The 26,979-nt window shown below is 34.6% G+C and overlaps 1 protein-coding gene across 1 annotated transcript in view; it reads right to left on the bottom strand.

Moving 5' to 3' along the window:
• Positions 1-26,979, bottom strand: part of BDP1 (B double prime 1, subunit of RNA polymerase III transcription initiation factor IIIB) — a 107,188-nt gene that overhangs the window by 25,516 nt on the left and 54,693 nt on the right. Inside the window, exons 15-22 of the mRNA XM_044680712.1 lie at positions 26,457-26,646; positions 16,754-16,887; positions 8,926-9,136; positions 8,022-8,206; positions 2,813-3,475; positions 2,002-2,707; positions 1,167-1,351; positions 70-274 (exon numbers count right to left, since the gene is read on the bottom strand). Coding sequence (XP_044536647.1) covers positions 70-274; positions 1,167-1,351; positions 2,002-2,707; positions 2,813-3,475; positions 8,022-8,206; positions 8,926-9,136; positions 16,754-16,887; positions 26,457-26,646 — 2,479 coding nt within the window. The remainder of the gene's footprint in view (positions 1-69; positions 275-1,166; positions 1,352-2,001; positions 2,708-2,812; positions 3,476-8,021; positions 8,207-8,925; positions 9,137-16,753; positions 16,888-26,456; positions 26,647-26,979) is intronic.

Below are 26,979 nucleotides of genomic sequence, written 5' to 3'. Positions count from 1 at the left end.
TCTGAGCGTTCACCTCATAACATTAACATTCTTGATATAATTCAATAAAACTGCAGAAGATTAACTTACAAGGGTGAAGGATTCACTTTCAGATTCATTCTTATGCAATATTATTCCTTCTTCCTTAGCCCTTTCTTCAACAACACATTTTCCTGCTAACCTAGATCCTCTCCGTTCCACTTTGCTTATGTTTGGCCTAGGTCTCTTCAATCGGCCCCTCATTCGCAGTGGCTGAATATCATTTTTCTTAATTTCTTGTTGGGAATTCTGGATGCTAAGAATCCAAGGGAAAGGAAAGGAGAAAACAAAGCTATTATCACTTAAAGCTTAAAGCATCCTAATGGTATAAAACGTGAATCTCTGAATTCTACTAAATTATAGTAACTTAAGCAAATTACTTCCTCATATGTTAATATTTTCAAAAGTCTGTTAGATTTAAATTAATGTACTTATTATAAATAAATTACTAGTTTAAAAATATGGGTCTCCTCCTAACAGAACATTAGCTCCTTGGAAGCAGGTACTAGCATGCTTTTCTATTTATAACCCCAGAATTTAGCCAAGACTTAGCATATAATAAGTACTTGAATGCTTCATTCATTTTTTTTTCCTTTTTTCTTTAAAACCCTTACCTTCCATCTTGGAATCAATACTGTGTATTATTTCCAAGACAGAAGAGCAGTAAGGTCTAGGCAATGGGGGTTAAGTGACTTGCCCAGGGTCACACAGGTAGGAAGTGTCTGAGGCCAGATTTGAACCCAGGACCTCCCATCTCTAAGTCTGGCTCTTAATCCACTGAGTCACCCAGCTGTCACTTCATTCATATTTTAAAGAAAAACAAAACAAAAACAAAAAACGAGGTTAAATATCTTCCATTCATTAACTTTATCATAGTGTAAAATATCAGAAATCATGTAATCTTAAGAGCTGGAAATATAAAAATTTCTCAATTCATAAAATGTAATGACTAAGTAGTCATTAAAAACTGCTGAACTCTGCATGTTTATCTTGGTATTTTTGGTATTTACTATGCCAAAAGATAAGCCAAAACACTTTTCAAAAATGTTGTACACTGCTATAAAAATGAATGGAATTTTTTAAAAGTCTCTCCTATTTTTCCTTTTCCCCCATCCTACTAAACAATAATAAAAAGTAAAACCATTCACCCTGTAGAAACAGTAAGATCATTTTCTTGGGCTCCTATAAAGGGAGATCTCTCTTCAGGTTCACAGTTCAGTGAATCTAAAAGCTTCTTTGGAGTCTGTTCATTTAAAAGCAGGTCTTCTTCCCCCTTCTCTGGACCCGGATCTTCATAAATAATTGCTGACTTTTGAGAACTTTCAGTTGTATCCTAAAAGGCATATTGCACTGAATTAATTATTTTTAAAAAGACAAATATAAATACTAACAAAAAAGCATTAGGACACTTTAAAACAAGCTGTCAAATTACTTTTAGCCCAAAAAAGTTTTTATTTGTATAAAAAATTCAAATATTCATTAGTTTAACAGTGAATTTTTCCTTACATCAAAAATATGTCCTTATGTCACGAGAAATAATGTTGTTCTGAATTAACTCATGAAAGGTAAGGTAAGTGTTTAAAATAAACAAATACATAACTTTTCAATGAATTTTCACTTTCACTATTTCATATCATTCTCCAACAACCCAATGGAGATAGATCAAAATACTATTACCATTCTTCGATAAAGAAATTGAGTTAGAGGGATGATAAATGACAGATTAGTGTTAGTGACAGAGGCTAGTCAAGGACTCAGACTAGCTGACTTCATGGCAGGTTCTTTCTTCTTGTCTCTGATTATTTCTGTGATTATAACTACTAAATGTTTGCACCTTTAGCTATATAGTATTACTGAAAGAAAGGAATGGGAAAGTAATAACATGTACAAAAATCTTTAGACAACTAAATCCCAAGCTAATAACTAGCCATAATTATGAGTAAATGCTTCCAAAAGTGTTTAATATTACAAAGCATCACTTACATTCTGACAAGGATGGTTAACGTCCTGAATGGGGAAGGCATCAGTTTGAGATTGGCAGACAGTGACCTGAACAGGGAAGTCATCATCTTCTGAAGGGGAGGTAATGACTTGGGTGTGAGAGGAATCAACTTGAGTAGTAGGGGCACTGTCTTGAAAGGGTGAGGCAACAACTTGAAGGAGAGAGGCACCATTTTGAAGGGAAGAGGCATCATCTTGAGTGGGGGAAGCAGCCACTTGAGGGGGAGAGGCATTATCTTGAGGGGTAGAGACATCATCTTGAGGGACTGAGGTATCATCTTGATGGGAGGAGGTAACAGCCTGAAGGGGGGAGGCAGCCGGTTGAGCAGGGGAAGCATAGACTTGAGCAGGAAAAGCACTAACTTGAGGGGGTGAGGCATTGTCTTGAGAGGCAGACACATCAACTTGAAGGGGAGAAGCAATGACTTGAAGGGAGGAAGCAATGACTTGAAGGGGGGAGGCCGCCAATTGGGGGGAAGCACAGATTTGAGTAGGAAAAACACTAACTCGAGGGGGTGAGGCATTATCTTGAGATGAGGCATCGACTTGAAATGGGGAAGCAGCCAATCGATGGGGGGAAGTACAGACTTGGGCAGGAAAAATATTGACTTGCAGGGGTGAGACATTGTCTTGAGAAGAAGAGGTATCAACTTGAAGGGGAGAGGCAATGACTTGAAGGGGGGAGGCAGCCAATTGAGGAGGGGAAGCATAGACTTGAGCAGGAAAAGCACTGACTTGAGAAGGTGAGGCATTGTCTTGAGAAGAGGGGACAATGACTTGAAGGGAGGAGGCATCTTCTTGAAGGGGAGAAGTATCATCTTGAAGGGAGGAAACTTCGTCTTGAAGAGGAAAGGCATTGACTTGAGGGGGAGAAGCACTGTCTTGAGGGGGTGAGGTATCCAGGTGAAAGGGGGAGGCAGGATCTTGAGGGGAGGAGTCAGCAACTTGAGCAGGGGTGGAATTATCTTTAGGAAAAGAAGCATCAACTTGGGAGCAGGAGGCAGTGACTTGAGGTGGGAAGGAATCATCTTGAAGAGAAATGGAATCATCTTTAGGGCAGGAGGCATCAACTTGGGGGGATGAGGCAGTGACTTGAGGTGAGGAGCAATCATCTTGAAGGGGAACAGAATCATCTTTAGGGGAGGAGGCATCAACTTGGGAGAAACTACTGACTTGAGGTGGGAAGGAATCATCTTGACAGAAGGGGGAGACATTATCTTGAAGGGGAGAGGCATGATCTTGAGGGAGGGAGATGGCATCCTGTTTACGATCATCATGTTGTATCATAATCTCCAATTTTTCTGTTTCCATTTTCTTCAACAACTCACATTTTTCTGCTCCTGGAACTCCACTTTTTTCAACTGCTCTTCTTAAGTTTGGTCTTGGTCTTTTGAATCGACTTCTCACAAAAGGAGGTTTTTTAGCTACAGAGAGCTTTTCATCTTGAGGACGTTTGCTTTTGAGAAAGAAAATATTAGACATTAGAAAAGTAGTTAATGCTACGAAAGAAACTTAAACAAATATTCTTCTACTCATAGCTAGAAAGGGATTCTGGTTTAAAAAAAAAGCAGCCATTTAACCATCAATCAGAAATTATTAATACTTGGAAGAAAAGTGGGAGTATGGAGAAGGCATTTAAAGATACAAATAGTACTAGTACTTCAAGAAGTTGGATTTTTTTTTTAGCTAGGAATTATTCAACTATGTGCCATGAGAATCTCATTGATGATCTAAAATTTGCATTACTTAGTAAAGTACTTACAGTGTTTTTCATACCTACCAATTGCTCCCTAGTTCCCTCTTCTCCCAGAACTAACCAATTCTATAGTACTACTCTTCTGCCTAAGGAAGTTCCTCAGCTCTACTTCTTTGCTTCCTTTTTCATTTCACTACTATGTTTCTATAATCCTTGTACATAAAAGATCACTCTATTAAATTTCCTCAAACTATACAAATCAGTAGACTGAAAAAAAAAATCACCAGATTTGGCAATTAAACTGTTACTTTGGAGAAAGCAGTTTCATTTGAGTGATGAGGTCAGAAGACAGACTTCATCAAAGACTGGAATGGAAGTAGAGGGAAGGAAGTGGACATAAAAGAGTACAGACAAGTTTTCTAGGAGTATGTCTGAGAAAGGAAAGAGAGAAGACAGTAACTTGAAAGGACAAGAGGATTTAGTGAAGGTTTTTAAAAGACAGAGGAACAACTAGGTGGCTCAGTGGATGGAGAGCCAGGAATGGAGACAAGAGATCATAAATTTATATCTGGCCTCATATACAAGCTCACTGTATAACCCTGGGCAAGTCACTTAATTTCAACTGCCTAGCCCTTACCATTCTACTGCTTTGGAACCAATACTTAGTATTGATTATAAAACAGAAGGAAGGTTTTTTAAAAAAGGGAGGTAAAGGTCCTTAGCTATAATTATGAGAACTTTTGAGGAGAGAAAAGGTTTGCAATAATTTCTTTGGGAAATGGCATAGGGACTCAAGGAAAAATAATAGGCTTGTCTTGCTTTAATGAGCATCTAGTAGTGGTTAGAGGACATAAATTTCTAATGGATCAAACTGGGTTATGTAAGTAAAAAAGGAGAAGGAAGATGGTGGGAGTAATTCATGGCTAGAATTTGATTAGAGATGAGTGGATAGGATTAAGAATAAAAGATTGCTGTGCATCGGAAAAAAAAAAACAAAAAACAACTACACTGGAGTGGAATAGGGCCAAGATTGGAAAAGAAGGAAAGTAGTTAGAGTAGAGATTTTTCTCCAGATCCTAGAGAAAATATTGATGGATAGAAAGAGCTGAAGTCACAAGAAAGCAAAAATGGGAAAGGTATAGAAAGAGGATTAAACACAAGGAAAGATGGTATGACAGAGGAATTTGAGAATTTCTTATCAAAGAAACTTATGGGCAATGGTGAGATCCATGGTGTAAGTATCTGTATGTGGAGTGGAGAAAGTGATGGGACTTGAAAGCAACTAAGGAACTGGGAGGTCATGTGTATTTTTAACACTAATTACTTGGAATGTTCTAGAATAAGTGCAGGAGTTGGAGAAGTGCTGAACTTCTTAAGGAGAGAAAATATCTTGGGAATATCAGATAACAGTCAATATTACTGTTTCTACCATCACAATCTTTCTCACAATCCAATCATTTTTGACTACTCACACAGTTACCACCTCATTACCTAACTTAGCTGGACTATTACAAATGCTTCTTAATTAGTATCCCTGTCTCATTTATTCTCACTCTAATCCATCCTGCATTGTGCATTCTAACTTATTTGGCTGGTTAGATCTGACCATCCTATTCCTTTATTCAATAAACTCCCTTTTGCCTATACAATAAAATATAGTTAAGCTTAAAATTAAACTAAGACTTCTAGACCATCTTCTATAAACTTCTTTTGCTTTTAAAGTTCTTTTGTAGTCACACTGCAACTTCTATTTCTATCTCTATTATACATTATTTCCCTTCCTGAACTTGACGGCCTAGCCAAAAAGGCATTTTTTTCCTTGCTCCCACATAGCACTCCATTTCTTGTCGTTGTGGCCTTTGATTGTCTCCTGTTTATAGAATACATTCCTTCCTTACCCCTACCAATCCTGTTTTGGGTTTGGTGTTCAGCCCCATATCAAAGCCTTTCCTCAACCTCCCAACTGCTAGTATCTTCCATTTCTAACTACTTTGCATTTATTGTGTATTTATTCTCTATGTACTTATATATTTGTTATCCATGGAAGAATGTAATTTTTCTTTTTTTGTAGCCTAGTATGGTATCTGCCATATAGGGGCTTAACAGAGATAACTGGTTGAATGGCTAAGTATTTGTGCATATATTACAGATATATTCTTAGTCATTTCTAATTTCATTCCCCACAGTGACAGTATCAGACCTTTTTCTCTTTAAGTCCATAACACTCTCAAGTCTGCAAACAAAGTAAATGATTTAAGTTCCCTATTTCACTTCACAAACTAAGGTTTTCTGATGGTGACCCCATCGACCCCTTTTCTCAAAATTTCTCAGTATTATTACTCTTTCCTCATCAATTCATACATCAAAATAACTAGTGTTTTTCCTCTTCCCAAGTTGATCTCATTTTTTCAAACTTCCTCTAAAAGAAATTGTTCTTATCCTAGGAAGGTTCTTATTTCTCCCTCTCCACTGATTCCTTATGTGTTCACCAACATATTTTAATCTTCTCAATGCTATAAAAAAAAAGTGTCTTGCCTTAATCCTTATTCCCTTGGCTGGCTACCATTTCATTTCTTCATTCTCTTCCCTTTTATTGCAAAATTTCTTGAAAAAGTTGTTAATATTCAAAGTCTCTACTCCACTCCCACCTTAAACTATAAAAAGTCAGCATCCTACCTAACTACTGGTGCTGACTCTACCAAGGGAGTCATCTAATCCAACTCGCTTTTTTCAGTCCTCATCTAGTCTCTGTCAACCATCATCAGATCTCGGCAACATGTGACTCAACACTGTCTTCTTCTGGATACCACTGATTTCACTGGCTTCTATGAATTCTCTCTACTGGTCCTCTTCCAGCTTTATAACTGTTTCTTCTCTGGCTTGTCATCCTTTTTCCATCATGTTAAAATGGGTGCACACCAAAGTTCTATTCTTGGTCCTTTTCTCCATCCTTGTAAATTGCATTTACATTTATAATATCCAAACTGTCACCTTCATGGAGACAGCTCCCAAATGTAAGCTATCTAGTCTTAACTGTTCTTTTGCATTTCCTATCTACAACTGCTTACAGGTTACTTAAATCTGTATCTCAATAACATCTCAAAATTCAACATGTCTAAAACTAAGTTTATATTTCCTCTAAACTTTCTACCGGTGGTACCAGCATTTACCACAGTTTCTTGTCCAAAACTCTAAGGTTATCTTTGATTCTTTCCTGTCTGTCACCTCTCAGCTCTAATCATCTCTAATCAATTACCAATCCTTTTGCTATTATCTCAATGATACCTTTCATGAATCCCCAGCTCTAATCATCTCTAATCAATTACCAAGTCCTTTTGCTATTATCTCAATGATACCTTTCATGAACCCCTCCTCTTTTACCCCACTGTAGCCAAATTAGTCCAAATCCTCATCACTAAATGGACTATATAACTACTTCCTACCTGGTTTTCCCATCTCCATTTGTTGCCTATTCCAGTCTAATCTTCATACTGTTCCCTTATCTGGTCAGTTATTCTGCTTTAATCACTTCAGTGGCTTCCTACTGCCTTCATATATCTGTCTGACATGCAAGACAGTGTACAATATGGCATCACTGAACTTTCTGGACTTGAATTATTCCTCCACCCACACATGTCATGTTCCTGCTAACCCAGGTAACTTATTATCCCCTTCAAAACATGCTTTTCCCGCCATGATACCCATTTTTAACTCAATGGTTGGAATGTACTTCTCAGCCTTCCACTGCTGAATTTCTACTTATCTTTTAAAATTAAAAACGTCCCCCTCCTTCAGGAAGATCTTCACTGATCCCCCTAAGTCAGTTGTGATTTTTCTCATCTCAGATCTCAGCACTTCTTTTGTACCTCTCTAATGCATTTCTCATATAATTTTTTGTATTAGTGTTATCAGTACCACACACACTACTAGACTGCAAGCTCTTCTATAAGGAAATGTCTAACTTTTTTCAAACTCTGTATCTCCTATAGTGCTTAGCTCAGTGCTCTAAACACAGTAGGTATTTTTTATATTGAACATAGTAGATACTTGTTAAATGGCTTTTATTTATTCCTCCCTCTTTTTATTCTTGTACTCCTATCTCATAAAATTACTGTCTGCACTGCTAACTCATTTGATCCCCAAATCACCATCTAGGAATTTTAGCATACGTTCTTGGCTTCCCTTTTGTTATGGTAGTCTTAAATTTTATTTTTGTCTTCCAGAGTATCAGAAATCCTACCTAATTATATGAACTATAAATTTAAATTTTATTTTTTCTTACAAATAAATACATTTATTCAAATACCTTTTGCTAACATCTGGAACTTGCTCCAGATCAGCTGTAGGTTGTATTTCCTTATCTTTTTCACATTCTTCTGAAGGAGAAATGCAAGAAGGCTTCAGAGGAATTACTGGACTTGAGATTCCCTTTTGAGAAGATGCTTCTTTTTCAAATTCTTCAACAAGGGATGGCAAGCCACAGTTTATGTTCTAGAAATGACATTCATAATAATTAACTAATGCACAAGCATGATATCAAGTATCTAATACTCTTCTAAAGGCACTCTACAACCAATACTTTTTTGGAGGGAAGTCACAACAAATCTTTATCTTAGATTAAAAAAAATTCTGAAATTATAAATTTTTCTTAGCTACTTTTATGGAAACTTGACTTAATAGATTCCTCAAATAATGAGGCTTTTTTAAAATATCAAATGATAAGTTAATGTCTGTTTAAAAACAAATCTTCAGGAATATCTTATAATTCTTTCAGATTCATCCTAAATTTCCTGTACCTCTTATATCTACAATACTATTGAAAGATAATTCCCAGAATAAAAACCTTGAGGCAATATAAAATCTTGAATTACAGAATGTTTAGAGGCTTTCAGATATTGTCTTAGACCAACTCTTACAGTTTTACAGATGATAAAACTGAGATCCAGAAAGAAACCAACTTCTCCAAGGTAATTTTTAGCATTTCAGCTATAGCATATTGCCTAATGACTATACTGTATGCAACTTCACATTGAATTTAGTACCTAACAAATAATTTTCCTCTTTCTAGAATCTGCATATCATTACCCTACTTTCTAAGATTTTTAATTTCATTAGGTGTAAGGTAATGTCCATAACAGAAATTTGTTACAATTTTCTTTGAAAAAAATAACTAAGTACATTTTTAATAAAGAAAAATGCATAAAACTTACATTGGGAAGAGGAAGAGAACTTAATTCACCATCGGTTTGAAGCAAACCTGCCTCTACTTTTCCGGTGACATTTATTTCCTTGGATGCCTTTTCCCCTGGGCTAATTTCACTTCTTCCAGTTGCTCTTCCTACGTTAGGTCTTGGCTTCTGAAATCGTGCTCTCCTTACAGGCCCTTGTTTGAGTGTACTTAATTTATTGCCATCTTGAAGACTGTCAAAAACATTGCAAGATTACAAATAAGTTCTTTGGTCTTTTAGTGGAAGCTAAAGTTAGATTTCTGCTAGAATATTTGGAAGCTTCAGAAAGGGAATTTGAAAAGAAAAGAAATATTTCATCTTATGAGAAAACAATAAATACCCAAAACATTAAGTACTTAAAGCTTATCTATGAAAATCAAAGCAGAAGCAACAAGATGGGATTAAGCTGCCTTCTTTCAATAAGAATTGCATGCAAGGATCCAGAGCAAGACTGAAAGACTTATGAGAAAGAAAACTAGCCACACTCAGAGAAAGAACTGTGGGAATAGAAACACAGAAAATAATTGCTTGATCACATGGCCTGATGGGAAAATTAATGGGGAATGTAGATGCTAAACGATAACTCTAGTCCAACTATCAATAATATGGAATTAAGTGTTAATCAATGATACGTGTAAAACCTAGTGGAATTGTGCGTCAGCTACCGGGGGAAGGGGGGGGGTGGGGAGAGAAAGAACATGAAATATGTAACTATGGGAAAATATTCAAAATTTAAATTTAAATTAAAACAACAATCAATAAGTATTGCAAAAGCCAGTTGATCTCCCCAAAATTTGTAACAAGATCATGAGAAAAATGAAAACCAGTTTCAGCAAATAGGAATGGTCCAGTGATGTGCAGAAATTATGCTGGTTTTTATTCTGGTGCCAAGAAAATAAATACATATGTCCATATGCAGACTGGTCTCTAGGTCAGGAAGACAGGTAAAATGGGAAGAACAACACTTTTCCATTATCTAGTTTATGTGCTTTGACAGAATGACATAAAAATTTAAGAGAAAAAAAAAAACAAAGAAAGAATTGACAGAATGACATTAGAATTTAAAAGAAAAAGCAAAGAGGAAAAAAAAGTATGAAGAGTTACAGAGTAATCCAAACATGTGGCAAGAGGATAGGTGATGAAAAACTGATCCAGAAAAAAAAAGCAAAGGACTACCATTAGCACTATCTGGAAGTTTAAAGATGGACCACATAGCTAGATCTTTGATCACAGTCTTGTAGCATGAAATTTGAATCAATTTTAACTAGCATGGTTTTGAAAAGAGTACCCAAACTGATAAGATTGCAAATCCAAAGTGCTAAAGGAGGAGAAAACTATGTAGAATATGACACACCCTCTCCAAATTTTGGAAGAAGAGATTTCAAAGTACTCTATAATTCTATGGAAGTAGTTGTTAAAAGAATAGGCAACACTTAGAAACAAAATTCTGTTCTTAAACACAATGAAGAATGCCAGGGGAAGTTATCCAAAGATATCACAAATATTTAGCCACCCATTTCAGTGCCTAATTTGTTTTTTAAAATATACCTACATTGCAACACTTTTTATAGTAGCAAAAAACTGGAAATGAAATAGATAGTCAAAGATTGAGGAATGGTACCATAGAAAAGGCAAAAATAATTCTGAGAAGCATGATGAGACTTATATGATTTGATGCAAAAAAAAAATTAAGCAAAACCAGGAAAAGAATATACATAATTACTACATCAATGTAAACAGAAAGAACAAAAATACCAACTGAATTATAAAACAGAGCTATGTCCTTGCAGAGTTAAGAAAATCTACCACCAACTCTAAATTGCAGAAATGGAAGCCAAAAAAAGAAATGCAGACAAGCAGGATAGCTTTGAAACTACATGTTAAATTATATAACTAAAATGAAAAGGGATATATAATGTAGATTCCAAGTTTCATGTACAATCTTCTTTTTTCTATTCTACCATATATAGAAATGCTTTTTTTACTTTTTGTTTAATTTAAAATTTTTAATTAATAAAAAATGAATATGGGTATTAAATATTACAAATACTTCAGATACGACTAATGCATTGGTTGTTTAGATTCATTGAACTGTTTTCTTATTCTTTTTACAATTGCTAAAGGTAAGAAGGAATACATTTGGGAAATAAATGTGATATAAAATAATTAATAAATTATTTAGTAATTGACTAAATTGTAGTTACGTGCTTTTAATATAATTAAATATTTACTGAAGTACCCTTTTAGGAAGGTTATAAAAGTCCCCCCGTGGTGTATAAAAAAACCTCTGTAAAGTGGATGTAAAATCCCTATGAATTAAGTTATATTTTTATACTGTTATGCGTTGAGCATTATATGTAATAACTATTTAGAACTTTGTAACATCCCTATTTGTAATGAGTTATTTGTTAATTAACCTAATTAAGAATAGATTATAGTCAGACATAGGGTTTATGAAGTGATGTGAAATTTCTAAGGGTTACTTTAAGATTGCCATGGAATTCTGAGTAGGTCAGAGGAAGAGAATTTTCCAGAGTGCCTTAGGAAAAGGCAGTTGGAAATAACGATGCCATTTCTGGGACAGAGACTCAGAGGTTGTTGGTCGATTTGTCTTTTCCTTGGATCATCCTTGAGGAATTTGGTGGAAACTGATTTGGAAAAACACTGTGATATTCAGAGGAGATTTGGTGAAGAGACCATCCATTGGAGAAAGTGTCTTAGGTGTTTCCCTGTGACATTTGCAGGGAAGCAGTAGGGCCAGTAGGTGGCAGAAGAGAGCAACATCTTTTGAACCTACTCATAGTAAATTTTCTGTGGCTGGAGAATTTTAAGGAATTACAACAATTGTTATGAAAGAAATTACTTAAAAATTATATTAGATTAGTTTAGTAATATAGAATTAGGAGTATAGACAGATAGGAAGTTGTCAGTCTTGACTTTGATCAAGGAAGAAGAAAGTCTTGTGAGACAGATTTGGGATTGGATTATAGATAAGAAAGTCTTGTGAGACAGATTTGGGATTGGATTATAGATAGAGATATTAGATTAGGGTACATATATCAATAAGCAATATTATTCCTATCTATTTATTTTTCTTTCCCTTAATCTCTATAGTTACAATAAATAGGGTTTTTTTTGTAAATTTAGTCTCCAGATTTCCTTCAAACTGCTAGATCAGTCATTTTCCCTCCAACTGACAATAACTGAATTCCCTTAACCTAATAGTCTAAAAATATCTACCAATACCTATAACCACTACTGATGAGACCAATAAAGGTTTATATTTCCCATAACAGTTGGTTGTTTAGATTCGTTGAACTATTTTCCTTTCTTACTCTTTTTACAATTGCTAAGGATAAAAAGGAATACATTTGAGAAACAAATATGCTATAAAACAAAAAGCATTAATTAAAAAAAGAATCAATAAAAAATCAATAGGGCTAAGAATGACAAAAATTTTTTTTTGCTATGTTGGGGATAGAAAGTAAAAAAAAAAATGGATACAGCCACTTTTTAGAGTGAAATGGATAATGGGAAAAAGAAATATTTTTTTCCTGAGGTTTTTCCCCAATAAAACTGACCTTGATACTAAGAAGTAGCAGAAATGGCTGCAAGGAACTTGAAACCCAAAATATGAGCGGAATAATAAAAGAATACCTCACTATCTTCAATGAGTTCAAATCACCAAGCTCATAAGACTGTATTCATAAATCAAGGTCCTAAAAAGACCTGCAAAACTAAGATCTATAAACTGCGGAAAAACTAGAGAGAACATGAGAACTTCTATAGGATTAAAGAAAAGCAAATATTTTGTTATCAAAAAAGGACAAGAATGATAAATTATTTAAAATATGAACTGGTGAGCCTAACTCCTACTGCTAGCAAAATTTTTGAAGAATTTTCTCCTTAGGTTGGTGGCTCTTGAATTTAGCTATTACATTCCTGGAAGTTGTCATTGAGGATTTCTTTCTGGAGGTGATCTGTGAATTCTTTCCATTTCAATTTTATCTTCTTGCTTGAGGATCTCCGGGCAGTTTTTTTTTTTAATTTCTTGTAATAGGTGATGTCCAAGTTTTTTCTTCATCATAGATTTCAGGTAGTCCAATAATTCTCAAATTGTCTCTCCTAGATCTAATGTCTAGGTCAGTTTTTTCTTTTCTTTCCTTTTTTTTAAACCCTTACCTTCCATCTTAGAATCAATACCATGCACTGGTTCCAAAGAAGAAGAGCAATAAGGGTTAAGCAATGGGGGTTAAGTCATTTGCTCAGGGTCACACAGCTGAGAAGTGTTTAAGGCCAGATTTGAACCTAGGACCTCCCATTTCTAGGCCTGACTCTCAATACAATAAGAAACCCAGTTGTCTCTCAGTTGTTTTTTTCAATAAGATATTTCATGTTTTCCCAGTGTTTTTTTTTTTATTCCTTTGATTCTGCTTTATTGTTTCTTGGTTTCTCATAAAATCATTAGTTTCTGAGGGTCAATTCTGATTTTTAAGACCCGATTTTCTTCTGTCAGTTTTTTGTTTGCCTTTTTCTATTGGCATCACTTTAATTTCTCTTTCCCACTTTTCCTCTGCTTCTCTTAATTGGTTTTTGAAATCTTTTTGAGCTCTTCCAGAATCTGTGTCTAATCCATATTTTTCTTTTGGACTTTGTGTATGTTTGCTTTGCTTTCACTGTCCCCTTTTGTGTCTATACCTTGCTCTTTGTCTCCATAAAAATTCTTTTAGAGTTAGGTGCTTTTTTGGTTGATTGCTCATTTTTCCTATCTAATTATAGGTAGGCTCTGTTTTCTGCGGAGTTGGGGTACCGTTTTAAACTTCAGTACTTCCTTGATGCTATTCTCAGCTTATTTTCTGGGTTTTTACCAGTTTCTGATCTAGGAGGATGATGTGTGTTAGCAAAATTCTAAATAATATATAAGTAATTAGAAAGAGAATAGAACATGCCAAAGATCTGCTATGAATACATCAAAAACAAATTATGCTAGACTAGAATAACCTTTTTTTTTAAATAAGGTTATCAGACCATTAAGATCATGAAAATGCAACATATATAACACATCTAGATTTCAACATTGATAAAATCTCTCCCAATATCCTTGGGGAAGAGATGTAAAAAAGGATAAAGGAGGAATTACTATTTAAGTAGTATGAGAATTCGTTATACAACCAAGTTGATTAAGAAATAACTGAAGGATGTAAAATAGGAAAAAAATCACTAATGTCATGTAACAAGGCTTTTGTCGTCAGCCTTCAATTGAATGATTTTATCACATATGAAAACATATGGATAACAAGATAATCAAATCTCTAGATGAAAGAGAATACAAATACAAAGAGAAGAATAGATATCTCTTCTTTGCAGAGAGACAGGGGACTATTGGTATATAACATTGTATAGTTTTGTCAGGTAGGTTAATGTATTGGTTGGCTTAGCCAAACTGCTTTTTTTCTCTGTTTAGATTTTTTTTAAAAACCCTTACCTTCCCTCTTGGAGTCAATACTGTGTATTGGCTCCAAGGCAGAAGAGTGGTAAAGGTAGGTAATGGGGGTCAAGTGACTTGCCCAGGGTCACATAGCTGGGAAGTGTCTGAGGTCAGATTTGAACCTAGGACCGCCCATCTCTAGGCCTGGCTCTCAATCCACTGAGCTACCCAGCTGCCCCCCCTAAAATTCATTTTTTCAAGGAATATATCCCTGAGTAAGTGAAGGGAAAGAATATATTTTAAAAACAAAAAATATCAATAAAAATTTAATAAAAATAAATACAGGGCAAACAAGAATTCAATAAAATTTTCTTGGTCAACTATATAATTTGATCTTGAATAAGCATTTCTTTCCTTACTATCAAACCTTTCCAAAATTTGAATAATTTCCCCTCTTTGAATCTAACCAAAAATTCTAGTTCCTCTCTATAAATTGTTTTGGGGAAATGCTAAAGCAGAATTTTCACCACTGTTCTATACCTTATGCTCAACAAGGAATAAGGAAGAAATTTTACAAAAACAATAGGCAGATACAATAATCTTAACAAAACCAGTCATAAGAAGGATATAAAAAAAAGAAAAGTTTAAAATACTTAATACTTTCAAACCTCAAAATTTGAAATAGCAGGTTTCCAAGCTTTCTCATGAGTGGGTAATAATTTCCTACATTCTAAGAAATGGAATGGCCAGTCTAGCTTCCCAGCTAAACTTTGGAAAAACTATCATATGTAAACCAACCTACTGTTGTGTAATTTCTAAGCATAGGAAGGCAAATAAGAGAATCAAAGTCTCCAAGCCAAAAGGGAATAGGTTTATTGGAAGAAGGCCAGTCTCACAATAAAACCAGACTTCTGGTCAAGACTAAAAGACCCGGAGCATTGTGAGAAGACTTCTTTTATGGCCAAAGAATTAGATAACTTATATACCAGCTTAAAAATAGTCCAAGACAGTAGTTATACCCATCTAAAAATAGAAGCACATGGAAGCAATGTTCATTGGTTGAGGCAACTAGGAAATACTTCTTATTGGTAGAAGTCATTTGATGATGACTTGAAAGTCACTTGATAGACAAAGGGGGAGCAGGGAAGCCTGAACTGATAATGTAAATGATAAGAGTGGGTGGTGCTGGGTAGTATCAGGCTTTGAACTCGGGGGTCAGGCCTAGTGATGTATACTGGATCATAAGTTTCTAATGAGTATTTGTTAAGTAAGCAATAAAAGATTATTGTTAGGTTAGGTATAGGTGGATGGAGAGCTGAGTTTGTGTGAGTTGGATTTCTTTAAGTCAGAGTGGAATCTTAAAAGAATGATGGAAAGAAAACTGTCCCAAGGAGCTTTGGGGAAGACAATTGAATCAACAATCACTCTTTAGACAGTCCTGAATAAGGAAGGTGTTCCAAGGACCTTGCTCTGAAAGTTGGAGAAGATCTATTAATTCTCATTTGGAAAAATTCTATTATCAAGAAGAGAAAGTGGTGTTGCAGTTCCTCTGTTTCACCAGTAGTTGGTAGGAGAGCAACTGCTGAGTGGTGGTGTCAGTGAAATTCTAACAGGTTGAATTACATCTGAACAGAAGAAAGGAATCCAGTTTTATCTATTACTGTTTATAAAATTATATTTTAGTTTTAGGATAGAAAGATAATTGGTGAATGAGTTAAGACAGTGTAGAATAAGGCAGATTACTTTTAGTAATCAAGAAGAAGCCTTTTGCGAGGAAGATTTTGGGGAAAACATATATTATATCTTATTAGTGTTGGGGAATATTTTACTATAAGTTATTTCCCTGCTTCCTTTTCCTTTCCCTTTCTTACCATTTGAAAAGTTAAAATAAATAGGGTTTTATATAAATAATCTGAGAAGGATTTTCTCAGATTTTCTTCAACTGCATTTTTTCCCAACTGTCAACCCAGGATTACATCAACTTAAGTGCCTGTCCATATCACTAACAACTATTGGTAAATACAAATACCAATAAATAATAAGAGTCAATATTCCTTATTACAAGTTCAAGACCATAATTATTGCCGAGAGTGCATGATATAGCAAATTAAAGGGCTAAGACTGACACTGAGGCCTATGCTAACAATGATTAGATATATTAATTCAGTTATCTTACTTAACTCAAAATCTTAATACTTATACTAAAATCATCACTTATGCTAACATTATTTAACTATCCTAGAATTATAATTATGATTAATTCAATACTACTAATAATATTAAAATCTAATCCTCATATAAAGCATTTATTAAACACATAATGTTTGCTAGGTCCTGAGAGTACAAAGACAAAAATGATTAAGTTTCTGTTGATGTACTTACCTCTGATTTTCCATAACAGTTTCAGGTTCATCTGTTTTGGATATCTGAGAAATTGTATCCTCTTTTTCATGTTGTGGTCTACTGTTTCCAACATCAAGCTTGTTGAATGACTGATCTTCTGTTTGTACTTGGCACTTAATAAAAAATAGCAAATATATGGTTCATGATAAATGCAACTCTAAGAAATACACTTGTTATTTGGATAATTCGAAAGTTGTTATCAGTTAGGTTAATTCCTCTATTAAAGAAATGCTCTCTCCACACAACAGTTTCTGTGACCAAAAACTCCACTTTCTGAAGGTGAACTCTTTTATGATGAGGCTTGCTGAATTTAACTAACCTGATACCCATATGCCAAGTCAAGCATGTCACCAGACACCATGACAGAAGCTTCTCTATTTTAAAAGAATCTATTAGTGTTTGTAATCTATTAAGAAAGCCTTTGAGAATAAACCAATTCTATATCACAAAAAGGCATCAAGAATAGGACTTCAATGAAGGAGGAAATACACTCAATTGGAAAAAGAGCTTCATTTGAAAATCCAGGCTATAGTACTTCTAGAGAAAGAAAGGCAAGGTATCCAATTTATAATTAAAATTCCAACATGATTCCTTAAATTATGTCCTTTCAATTCCTCTTAAATAACTGATAACATTTTATATGCCTGCATTTCCTTTTTCCTCTTATTCTCACATCTCTAAGGACCCACTCTTTCTACCTTTTTTATTCATGCACAAAAAGCTACCACCATGTTATCCTTTTATATCATCCCAGAGGGTGGAGCCAAGATGGCAGCTTTGGAGCACCTAAAGCCCAATCCTCTTCAACAATTCTTCCAAACTACTACTTATATCACACTTCAAAGAAAAAAGAAATCAAAACTCAATAAGAAGTCATGAGATTCTCCTACTGAAAACATCATCCCCCTCAAAATTATCTTTCCAAAACATTTGCTTTCGATGGAGACATGTTTGGGGATGTAGACTCTAAAAGATTACTCTAGTGCAAATATTAATAATATGGAAATAGGTCTTGATCAATGATGCATGTAAAACCCAGTGGAATTGCTCGTTGGCTATGGGAGAGGAGAGGGAGAAGAAGGGAAAGAACATTAATCATGTAACCATGGGATAATACTCCAAATTAAATGAATGAATGAATGAATGAATGAATGAATGAATGATTTTTTTAAATGATAACATCTTCAGAGAAAAAAAAACTTTCCAAATACTTCTCTTTTCAGTATATAAGTCAAACAGTGATCAAATGTGATTATGTATATACTATTGCTATTATATTATTGAGAATCACATGAACCACAAGTAATTATTGCAACATTCCAAATGGTAGCCTGAAAACCAAATAGTTAATTCTGCTTATACGAAAATTATATTGATCTCTTTCATTTACTATTTCAAATATGCTAACATAATGGTTTTGATGTGGTTTAAGAGGCTTAATACAAACAATATTCCCTAAAACACAATTACAAAATATATTATCCAAAAAAGCACAATTATTTTTTACTTGTTAAAAAACAGATGTGTCCCCTTAATTTTGATAATATTGTACTAAAAATGATTTCTGTATATAATCAGTTTTGTTGAATGATCACTATAATGACATCAACAGAAATGCAAATATAACATCTCTACACAGGTTTCAGAATTATTTCAAAGTTAGATGTCAATGACGTGTATTAAATGTCACTGTATATTAAAGAGAATAATAATAGAACTCACACCTATCAGATTGGCCAATATGACAATAAAGGAAAATGATAAATGTTGGAGGGGATGTGACAAAATTGGGACATTAATGCATTCCTAGTGGAATTGTGAAACTGTTCCAACCATTCTGGAGGGCAATTTGGAACTATGCCCAAAGAGTTATAAAACTATACCTACCCTTTGATCCAGGAATACCACTACTAGATTTGTATCCCAAAGAGATCAGAAAAAGAGGGAAAGGACCTACTTATACAAAAATATTTAAAGCAGCTCTTTTTGTGGCGGTAAAGAATTAGAAATTGAGGAGATGGTTCATCAGTTGGGGAATAGCTGAACAAATTGTGGTAGATGATGGTGATGGAATACTATTGTGTTGTAAGGAATAATGAACAGGATGATTTCAGAAAGAGACAGAAAGACCTACATGAACTGATGCAGAGTCAAATAAGCAGAACAATGAGTATATTATAGACAATAACAACAATATTTTGGAATGATGGACTAAGCTATTCTCAGCAATATAATGATCCAGGACAATTCTGAGGAACTTATAACAAAGAATAGTATCCACCTCCAGAAAAAGAACTGTTGGAGTCAGAATACAGATCAAAGCATGCATTTTTTTACTTTTTGGGGTTTTGGTTATAAATTATTCTCTTACCAAAATGAACAATATAGATATATGTTTTGTAGGATGATACATATAACACAAATCAAACTGCTCACCATATTTGCTATTGAGTACAAAAAACTGTCAACTATGCCAAAGAGTCTCGATTTGTAATGTATTCCAAAAGGGAGAAAGAAAAAAAAGTTTAATTGTTTTACCTTTTTAAATAATACTTTACACTTGGAGTTCTGGTAAGATGGCGGTGTAGACAGAGCGAATCTTAAAACCTCTGCATCCTTACACACCGAGATAGAAAACAATGTACTTGGAGAAGAAAGAGGACCGAATCTAAGAACGGGTCAGAGCAGGGGGAACCCTACTGCAGCACAACTAAAGAGGTACATCAAGAAAAAGGCTTCAATACTTGAACTGTTGGGACTGAGGGCGTAGAAGGGGAATCCCAGGATCCCAAGACGCCTCCCCCACGTGCTGTGCAGAGTCTCCAGCTGCCCGGGAAATCTCAGGGCTGGTGGGTGCACTGGTCAGGAGAGAGGGCCTTGCTGGCATAGGACTCAGGGAGTCAAACACAGACACTGGAGAGGTGGCTGGAGGAGAAAACCAGAGAAACACAGCAAAAATGCCCAGAAGATGGTGGCTTAGAGAGAGCCAAATCCCAGAGCGCAGACAACTTGGCTTCCTCATACTGAGATAGAGAACGCAGGGTTTCAAAAGGAAAGAAAACCAGATCAAACACAGTGGATAGCACAGGGGGACCCCACTGCTGGAGAGCTCAGTTCAGCAAAAAGAAGTTCCTTCTTGTCACTTTACCTTTTTTGGGTTTTTGTTTGTTTGTTTATTTGTTTTTCCCTCCCCTCCAGGCTTTGAGGTTTTAGCCTCAGGGCAGATTAATCCAATCCATACAGATTTAATCCCAACAATTGGACAGAGAAAGTAACTTACCCCTGGGGGTAAGATCTTTCATCAAAGATCATTAAATACATCTGCTCAAATTAGCAGAACAAGGAAGGGAAAAAACATGATCAAGCAACAGAAAAAGAGAAAAGAAATGACAATTGACAGCTTCTTTCAAGGAAGTGAAAAGAGAGCAAATGAAACAGAAATAGAAGAAGAGGAAGTACTTCCAGTGAACTGGACACAGGCTTTGGAAAATCTCAAAATTCAATTAACTCAAGAATTTAAAACTCAATTAATTCAAGAACTTCAGGAACTCAAAAAACAATCAAGAGAGGCTGAAGACAATTTGAAAAATGAAATACATGAGCTAAAACAAGAAAATAAAGTATTAAAAGCCAGAATTGGCCAGCTTGAAAATGAAGCAAAGAAGGCAAAAGATGATCTACAAAGAAAATCGGACCAGAAAGAGAAGGATGACCAAAAAGCCAGGGATTAAATTTAGTCTTTAAAAAACAGAACTCAACAACTAGAAGAAAATGACTTCACAAGGCAGCAAGAATATATTAAACAAAATAAAAAACATGAAAAATTTGAGGAGAATATGAAACACCTCATTGATTCAACCAAAGATCTGGAGAACAGAGCTAGAAGAGATAACTTAAGAATTATTGGTTTACCAGAACATCATGGTAAAAGAAAAGGTTTAGATAGCATTTTACAAGAAATTATCAGAGAAAATTGCCCAGAAATTCTTGAACAAGAAGGAAAAGTGGAAATTGACAGGATCCACAGATCACCTCCTACATTTAATCTACAACTGACAACTTCCAGGAATATTATAGCCAAATTCAAAAACTACCAGACCAAGGAAAAAATATTACAAGCTGCTAAAAAGAAGTCATTCAGATATCAGGGAACCACAGTTAGGATAACACAGGATCTGGCTGCATCTACATTGAAGGACCGGAAGGCATGAAACAATATTCCAGAAAGCAAGAGAACTGGGGCTACAACCAAGAATCAACTATCCAGCAAGACTAACTATATTACTGCAGGGGAAAGTATGGTCATTCAATAAAATTGAGGACTTCCAAATATTCATCAAGAAAAAAACAGACTTAAACAGAGAGTTTGCTGCCCAAACCCAGAACTCAAGAGAATCAACATAAGGTAATTGAGAGAAGGGGGGGGGGGGGAGAGAAAAAAAATTCTTTTCTTAAAGGGACACAACAAATTCAATCAATTTATATCCCAAGAAGAAAAGAAGGTATTGGCAAATATTAAAAATTATTATTACCAACAGGGTAACTAGAAGAAGTTTACATAGGGGGAACAGGGACTAACTGTATAGGATGAAATGTCAAGAGATATATAAATATATGTATGTATGTATGTATATATATATATGTATGTATGTATGTATGTATGTATGTATAAATATATACAAAACTAGGGGGGAAAAAGATAACAATAAGAAAAAAGGAAAGCAAACAAAAAGGAATAAATTTATATTCCATAAAGAAGCACATGGGATCAACAGGGGAAAAATAACAATACATAGTAAGGGTAAAGAGGTTAGAGAGAGGGAATATTTAATACTTAAGTGCATTGAAATCAACTTAGAGAAGAACAATCAGATCCATAGGGGCAGAAAATTGATTCACGCCCTATAGAGAAGTAGAAGGGTAACAAAGGGGCTGGTGGGGAGGGAAGCAATACTAGGGAGGGAGAGGGCTTTGGGGGGGGGAGCACCGTGTGGCTTTAAAGAACAATAAGAGGGGAATAAGAAGGGAGGGGGGAGAAAGGGAAGTACAAGAAGGGAGGGGATTATAGGAACTGATTAAAAACAAAACACTTGTATAGAAGGAAACAGTAAAAGAAGAAAGAACAGGACTAGGAGAGAGAATCAAAATGTCTGGGAATGCAGAGTTGATAATTATAACTCTGAATGCGAATGGGATGAACTCACCCATAAAACAGAATCAAATAGCAAAGTGGATTAGAAACCAAAACCCAACCATATGTTGTTTAAAAGAAACATATATTAGTCAGACATACATAGAATGAAAATGAGAGGATGGAGCAAAATCTTTTGGGCTTCAAATGAGAAAAAGAAGTCAGGGGTGGCTATCATGATCTCTGACAGAGCCAAAGTAAAAATAGATAAGGTTAAAAGAGATAGGGAAAGTTACTACATCCTAATAAAAGGCAGTACAAACAATGAAGAAATATCAGTACTCAATATGTATGCACCAAACGGAATAGCTTCCAAATTTCTAAAGGAGAAGCTAGTGGAGCTCAAGGATGAAATAGATAGCAAAACCATACTAGTGGGGGACCTGAACCTTCCCCCTATCAGATCTAGATAAATCAAACCAAAAAATAAATAAGAAAAGAGAGGTGAACGAAACTCTAGAAAAATTTGAGTTAATAGATATATGGAGAAATATAAATAGACAAAAAGGAATACACCTTCTTTTCAGCAGCACATGGAACATTCACAAAGATAGACCATGTAATAGGGCATAGAAACATGGCAAACAAATGCAAAAAAGCAGAAATAATAAATGAAATCTTTTCAGATCATAATGCAATAAAAATAGTTATTAGTAAGAATATATGGAGAGGAAAACCAAAAACTAATTGGAAATTAAATAATATGATTCTCCAAAATAATTTAGTGAAAGAACAAATCACAGAAATAATTAATAATTTCATTGAAGATAATGACAATGATGAGACATCTTACCCAAACTTATGGGATGCAGCCAAAGCAGTTCTAAGAGGAAAATTTATATCACTGAGTGCATATATTAACAAATTAGGGAGGGCAGAGGTTAATGAATTGGGCATGCAACTTAAAAAACTAGAAAATGAACAAATTAAAAATCTTCAGATGAAAACTAAATTAGAAATACTAAAAATCAAAGGAGAAATTAATAAAATTGAAAGTAAAAGAACTATTGAATTAATAAATAAGACCAGAAACTGGTATTTTGAAAAAACAGAAAAAATAGACAAAGTATTGGTTAATCTAATTAAAAAAAGGAAAGAAGAAAACCAAATTAACAGTATCAAAGATGAAAAAGGAGACCTCACCTCTAATGAAGAGGAAGTTAAGGCAATCATTAAAAACTATTTTGCCCAATTATATAGCAATAAATTTAACAATCTAGGTGAAATGGATGAATATTTGCAAAAAATATAAATTGCCTAGATTAACAGCAGAAGAAATAGAATCCTTAATAATCCAATATCAGAAAAAGAAATTGAACAGGCCATTAAAGAACTCCCTAAGAAAAAATCACCAGGGCCTGATGGATTCACAAGTGAATTCTATCAAACATTCAAAGAACAATTAGTCCCAATACTATACAAATTATTTGATATAATAAGCAAAGAAGGAATCTTACCAAACTCCTTTTATGACACAAATACGGTACTGATTCCAAAGCCAGGCAGATCAAAAACAGAGAAAGAAAATTACAGACCAATCTCCTTAATGAACATAGATGCAAAAATCTTAAATAGAATACTAGCAAAAAGACTCCAGCAAGTGATCAAGAGGATTATCCATCATGATCAGGTGGGATTTATACCAAGAATGCAAGGATGGTTCAACATTAGGAAAACCATCCACATAACTGACCATATCAACAAGCAAATCAACAAAAACCACATGATAAGCTCAATAGATGCAGAAAAAGCCTTTGACAAAATACAACATCCATTCCTACTGAAAACACCAGAAAGTATAGGAATAGAAGGTTCTTTCTTAAAAATAATAAACAGTATATATCTTAAACCATCAACAAGCATCATATGCAATGGGGATAAATCAGAAGCCTTTCCAATAAGATCAGGTGTGAAACAAGGATGCCCATTATCACCTCTTTTATTTGACATTGTACTAGAGACACTAGCAGTAGCAATTAGAGAAGAAAAAGAAATTGAAGGTATTAAAATAGGCAAGGAGGAGACTAAGCTATCAGTCTTTACAGACAATATGATGGTCTACTTAAAAAATCCTAGAGAATCAACTAAAAAGCTAGTAGAAATAATCAACAATTTTAGCAAAGTTGCAGGATACAAAATAAATGCACATAAATCATCAGCATTTCTATATATTTCCAACACATTAGAGCAACAAGAGGTAGAAATAGAAACACCATTTAAAATCACCCTAGACAATATAAAATACTTAGGAATCTATCTACCAAAACAAACACAGCAATTATATGAAAACAACTACAAAACAATTTCCAAACAAATAAAACTAGATCTAAACAACTGGAAAAACATTGAGTGCTCATGGGCAGGAAGAGCTAACATAATAAAAATGACCATTCTACCCAAATTAATTTACGTATTTAGTGCCATACCTATCAAACTACCAAAAACATTTTTTACTACATTAGGAAAAACTATAACAAAGTTCATTTGGAATAACAAAAGATCAAGAATATCAAGGGAAATAATGAAAAAAAAGTGAAGGAAGGTGGCTTAGCAGTACCAGATATTAAGCTATACTATAAAGCAGCTGTCATCAAAACAATATGGTACTGGCTAAGAGATAGAAGGGAGGATCAGTGGAATAGACTTGGGGTAATTGATGTCAGCAAGACAGTGTATGATAAACCCAAAGAGTCCAACTTTTGGGACAAAAATCCACTATTTGACAAAAACTGCTGGGAAAATTGGAAAACAATATGGGAGAGATTAGGTTTAGATCAACATCTGACACCATACACCAAGATAAATTCAGAATGGGTGAAAGACTTGAATATAAAGAAGGAAACTATAAGTAAATTAGGTGAACACAGAATAGTATGCCTGTCAGATCTCTGGGAAAGGAAAGATTTTAAAACCAAACAAGAGTTAGAAAAAATTACAAAATGTAAAATAAATAATTTTGATTATATTAAATTAAAAAGGTTTTGTTCAAACAAAAACAATGCAACCAAAATCAGAAGGGAAACAACAAACCGGGAAAAAAATCTTTATAACAAAAAATTCTGACGGAGGTCTAATTACTCAAATATATAAGGAGCTAAATCAATTGTATAAAAAATCAAGCCATTCCCCAATTAATAAATGGGCAAGGGACATGAATAGGCAATTTTCAGATAAAGAAATCAAAAGTATCAATAAGCACATGAGAAAGTGTTCTAAATCTCTAATAATTAGAGAAATGCAAATCAAAAGAACTCTGAGGTACTACCTCACACCTAGCAGAATGGCTAAAATAATAGCAGGGGAGAGTAATGAACGTTGGAGGGGATGTGGCAAAATTGGGACGTTAATGCATTGCTGATGGAGTTGTGAACTGATCCAACCATTCTGGAGGGCAATTTGGAACTATGCCCAAAGAGCGATAAAAGAATGCCTGCCCTTTGATCCAGCCATACCATTGCTGGGTTTGTACCCCAAAGAGATCATAGATAAACAGACTTGCACAAAAATATTTATAGCTGCGCTCTTTGTGGTGGCAAAAAACTGGAAAGCAAGGGTATGCCCTTCAATTGGGGAATGGCTGAACAAATTGTGGTATATGTTGGTGATGGAATACTATTTTGCTCAAAGGAATAATAAACTGGAGGAATTCCATGTGAACTGGAAAGACCTCTAGGAATTGATGCAGAGTGAAAGAAGCAGAGCCAGAAGAACATTGTACACAGAGACTGATATATTATGGTAAAATCGAATGTAATGGACATCTGTACTAGCAGCAGTGCAATGACCCAAGACAATTTGGAGTGATTTATGGAAAGGAACGCTATCCACATTCAGAGGAAGAACTGCAGGAGTAGAAACACAGAAGAAAAACAACTGCATGGACACTTAGGTTGATGAGAACATGATTGGGGATGTAGACCTGAAAAGACCACACCCATGTAACTATCAATAATGTGTAAATAAGTCTTGACTGACCACACCAGTGGAAATCCGAATTAGCTACGACTGGGGGGGCGGGGGGGAAAAGGGGAATGGGGGGGTGAAGGGTAAAGTAAAAACATGACTTATGTAACCAGGGAAATTTTTTCTAAAAATAAAAAATTATTTTTAAATAAATAAATAAATAGGTGATGCTTTGCTTATGTGAATATTAAAAATTTGTTTGCATTTCCTAAATAAACAACTACTGCTGAGGCAGGAGTAGACAGAAGGGAGCAACTGCAAAGCAAGAATTGTTTAAATGAGCTGTGAAGGACATCCTGTAAAGGAATTAAAGATTGGCAACTACTATAAAGCAGTTGTCTTCAATATTCAGATAAATTATTATAGTACATTAACCATCAGTCCTATCCACTGAAATCTGTTACTTATTTACACTTGGGAAATCTGTTCTGTTACTTATAAGATTTTGCCTGGTTTGTATCATAGGATTAACAAACTGTTAGATTTTATTTAGGATCCAAGGCTTTTAAAAAAGATGATAATACTTACACCTTGGGTGACACTAGATTCCCTTTCATTCTTCTCTCCCTTAGTTCCAGTCTTGTTTTCTGCTGCTACTACTTCCTTCTGGTCAGTTGGTTTCCTTATATGTGGCTTTGGTTTCTGCATCTGACCCCTCATTAACTTCGGTGGCCTGAAAGTACTTGCCTTTTCAGTTTCTTGTAAACCATGTTTTTCACTGGGGGGAAAAAAGAATGATAAATTAAGGGATGTCTTCTTAAAACACATCATGTTGTTTAGTGCATTTTACCATCCATAACTAAAACTATTTAGAATTTAACTCACTTTGTGAAACAGTTTCTTCAAAATCCTCTATAAATTTATTGAATTTTTCATTACTATCAATTTTAAAGTTAGAAACATATGCAACCTGATCCTCATATTTTAAGAAATTTCACTCCTTTCACTTTCATTTTTTAAAAAAATAGAAGGAAAAGAAAAAAAAGAGGAGAAAAAGACAGAGAAGTTAAAAGGGAAGAGGACTAGGGCAAGGAATATGTTTATGGAAGTG

This window comes from Gracilinanus agilis, chromosome 1 (genome assembly GCF_016433145.1).
Source record: "Gracilinanus agilis isolate LMUSP501 chromosome 1, AgileGrace, whole genome shotgun sequence".
Lineage (NCBI taxonomy): Eukaryota > Metazoa > Chordata > Mammalia > Didelphimorphia > Didelphidae > Gracilinanus > Gracilinanus agilis.
The sequence above is the reverse complement of the archived record's forward strand: the minus strand, read 5'-3'. Positions and strand labels throughout refer to the sequence as shown.